Source organism: Colobus angolensis, unplaced genomic scaffold, assembly GCF_000951035.1.
Source record: "Colobus angolensis palliatus isolate OR3802 unplaced genomic scaffold, Cang.pa_1.0 Scaffold36, whole genome shotgun sequence".
Lineage (NCBI taxonomy): Eukaryota > Metazoa > Chordata > Mammalia > Primates > Cercopithecidae > Colobus > Colobus angolensis.
The window spans coordinates 2,772,204-2,775,430 of NW_012116932.1; the positions used below are offsets into that span (position 1 = coordinate 2,772,204).

Genomic DNA, 3,227 nt, shown 5'->3' on the forward strand with positions numbered 1-3,227 from the left:
AAAAAAAAAAATTAGCCGGGCGTGGTGGCATGCACCTGTAATCCCAGCTCCTCTGGAGGCTGAGGCAGAAGAATCGCTTGAACCTGGGAGGCAGAGGTTGTAGTGAGCCAAGATTGCACTACTGCATTCCAGTCTGGCAACAAGAGAGAAACTCTGTCTCAAAAAAAATTTGGTTTTAATGAAATTAAATTTAAAGTTCAAGGATTCATGTGTAGGGCGTGCAGGTTTGTTACATAGGCAAACATGCGCCATGGTGGTTTGCTGCACCTATCAACTCATCACCTAGGTATTAAGCCCTGCACGCATTTGCTGTTTATCCTGATAATCTCCCTCCCACTGCCGCCCTGATAGGCCCAAGTGTGTGTTGTTTCCCTCCCTGCATCTGTGTTTTTTCATTGTTCAGCTCCCACTTATAAGTGGGAACGTGCGGTGTTTGGTTTTCTGTTCCTGCCTTAGGTTGCTAAGGATGATGGCTTCCAGCTCCACTCAGGTCCCTGCAAAGGACATAATCTTGTTCCTTTTTATGGTTGTATAATAATATTCCATGGTGTATATGTACCACATTTTCTTTATCCAGTCTTTCATTGATGGGCATTTGGGTTGATTCCGTGTCTTTGTTATTGTGAATAGTGCTGCAATGAACATACGCATGCATGTATCTTTATAATAGAATGATTTATATTCCTTTGGTTATATACCCAGTAATGGGATTGCTGGGTCAAGTGGTCTTTGAGGAATTGCCACACTGTCTTCCACAATGGTTGAACTAATTTACATTCCCATCAACAGTGTAAAAGTGTTCCTATTTCTTCGTAGCCTCACCAGCATCTCTCACCCAGGGTTGCTCTGTCACCCAGGCTGGAGTGCAGTGATGCAGTCCAGTGATGCACTGGAGCCTTGACCTTTTGGGCTTAATCCTCCTGTCTCAGCTTCGCCAGTAGCTGGGACTACAGGCATGCATCACCACGCCTGGCTAATTATTTTTTTGTAGAAATGGGGTGTTACTATGTTGCCCAGGCTGGTCTTGAACTCCTAGTCTCAAATGATCTTCCCAACTTGGCCGCCCAAAGTGTTGGGATTACAGGCGTGAGCCACCATGCTGGGCACTTTCCATCTTTATTAGACAAGTTGCATATTTCCATCTTCCTGGAATAATTCCCCCAACAGCTTGGCTTAAGAGAGAGAGGGAAACCAGGTGTGGTAGCTCACGCCTGTAATCCCAGAACTTTGGGAGGATGAGGCAGGTGGATCACTTGAGGCCAGGAGTTCGAGACCAGCCTGGCCAATATGGTGAAACTCCATCTCTACTAAAAATATAAAAATTAACTGTGAGTGGTGGCATGTGCCTGTAATCCCAGCTACTCAGGAGGCTGAGGCACAAGAATCACTTGAACCTAAGAGTCGGAGGCTGCAGTAAGCCAAGATTGCGCCACTGCACTCCAGCCTAGGTGATAGAGCGAGATTCCGTCTCAACAACAACAAAAAAAAGATGGGGGAGATATCTGAGTTTTGAGGAACACCTAGGATGCAGAGGGTGGGATGAAGTGGGCTGAGCACCCTCTACTGCCCATTCCAGGATGAAGATGGAAAGGAACTGTCAGACGAGGATATCCGAGCTGAGGCAGACACCTTCATGTTTGAGGGTGAGGATGTGGGGTGAGGCTGGAGGAGGGCAGGAAGGGGCATCATTGTCTGTAGATAGCATCTCTGCTTTCCTCAGGCAGCCTCCATTCAGATACCCTCATCTACCTGCAGGTCATGACACAACATCCAGTGGGCTCTCTTGGGTGCTGTTCAATTTGGCAAAGTATCCGGAATACCAGGAGAAATGCCGGGAAGAGATTCAGGAAGTCATGAAAGGCCGGGAGCTGGAGGAGCTGGAGTGGTGAGTGTGAGCTCAGGGAATGGAGGGGGCAGGTTGAGGCCAGAGCCTTGGGTGTAAGCCTCTTCTCTCCCATTTACTGATGGTATGACCTCAGACAAGTCACTTTAGCTTCCTGAATTGCAATTTCTTCCACTATAAAATGGAAGTGGTGGTGATAGTGCCTATGCCTGCCTCATAATGCAGAAGTTCTCAAAGTGTCCTGGTCAGCAATTATTGCAATAATGCTACATAACAAATAACTCCCAAACTTAGTGGTTTACAGCCAGCAGTTATTTCTTGCTTTTGTATGCACGTATTTCTTGCTCTTGTCTGCTCATTACTCTAGTTGCTGCTGCTCTTGGCTAAGTGGAGTGGAGTTGCTTCCAAACTAAGAGCTGGGTTCAGATCTGCTTCACATACTTCCTCTCTGTTCTCTTTGGACCAGAGGCTACCCTGGGTCGTGTTCTTCTCAAGGCAGATTCCAGAAGCACAAAAAGTCATGAAATTTAAAAGCTTTGCTTGGGCCAGGCGAGGTGGCTCACGCCTGTAATCCCAGCACTTTGGGAGGCCGAGATGGGTGGATCACCTGAGGTCAGGAGTTCGAGATCAACCTGGCCAACATGGTGAAACCCCATCTCTACTAAAAATACAAAATTAGCCAGGCGTGGTGGTGCCCACCTGTAATCCCAGCTACTCGGGAGGCTGAGGCAACAGAATCGCTAGAACCTGGGAGCCAGAGGTTGCGGTGAGCTGAGCTCATGCCATTGCACTCCAGCCTGGTCTATAAGAGCGAAAGTCAGGAAGGAAGAAAGGAAGGAAGGGAGGGAGAGAGGGAGAGAGGGAGGGAGGGAGATGACCTTGAAGAGATGAGACACTTGTATGGTCACTCATTGGTGTATCTGTAGACATTTTGGGTTCTGGATTCAAATAGTCCTGGATTCCAGTCCTGGCTCTGTCGCTTAGTGGATGTTTGACCTCAGTCATATGACTCTTCTTCCCGAGCCTCAGTTTCTCCTTTTATACCATGGTTGTCAGGCATCTAGTGGGATGCTTGGTGTTAGAGGCTGCTCAAGAAATATGAAATCCCTTTTTCTCCTCACTGTTGACATTCTGTCCCTCTTTCCATCTTTCTTTTCTTTTTTCTTGTTTTTTAAAAATTTAATTTAAAGTTCCAGGATAAGCCGGGTGCAGTGGCTCATGCCTGTAATCCCAGCACTTTGGGAAGCTGAGGCGGGAGGATCACCTGAGGTCAGGAGTTCGAGACCAGCCTGGCCAACATGTTGAAACACCGTCTCTACTAAAAAGAGAAAAAAAAAAATTAGCCGGGCGTGGTGGCATGCACCTGTAATCCCAGCTCCTCTGG

At 47.4% G+C, this 3,227-nt stretch overlaps 1 protein-coding gene across 1 annotated transcript in view; it reads left to right on the top strand.

Annotated features, from left to right (window-relative positions):
• Positions 1–3,227, top strand: part of LOC105519769 (cytochrome P450 4F22) — a 47,534-nt gene that overhangs the window by 35,531 nt on the left and 8,776 nt on the right. The window contains 2 exon segments of the mRNA XM_011953232.1: positions 1,577–1,643; positions 1,756–1,885. Of these exon segments, the coding sequence (XP_011808622.1) occupies positions 1,577–1,643; positions 1,756–1,885 (197 nt within the window).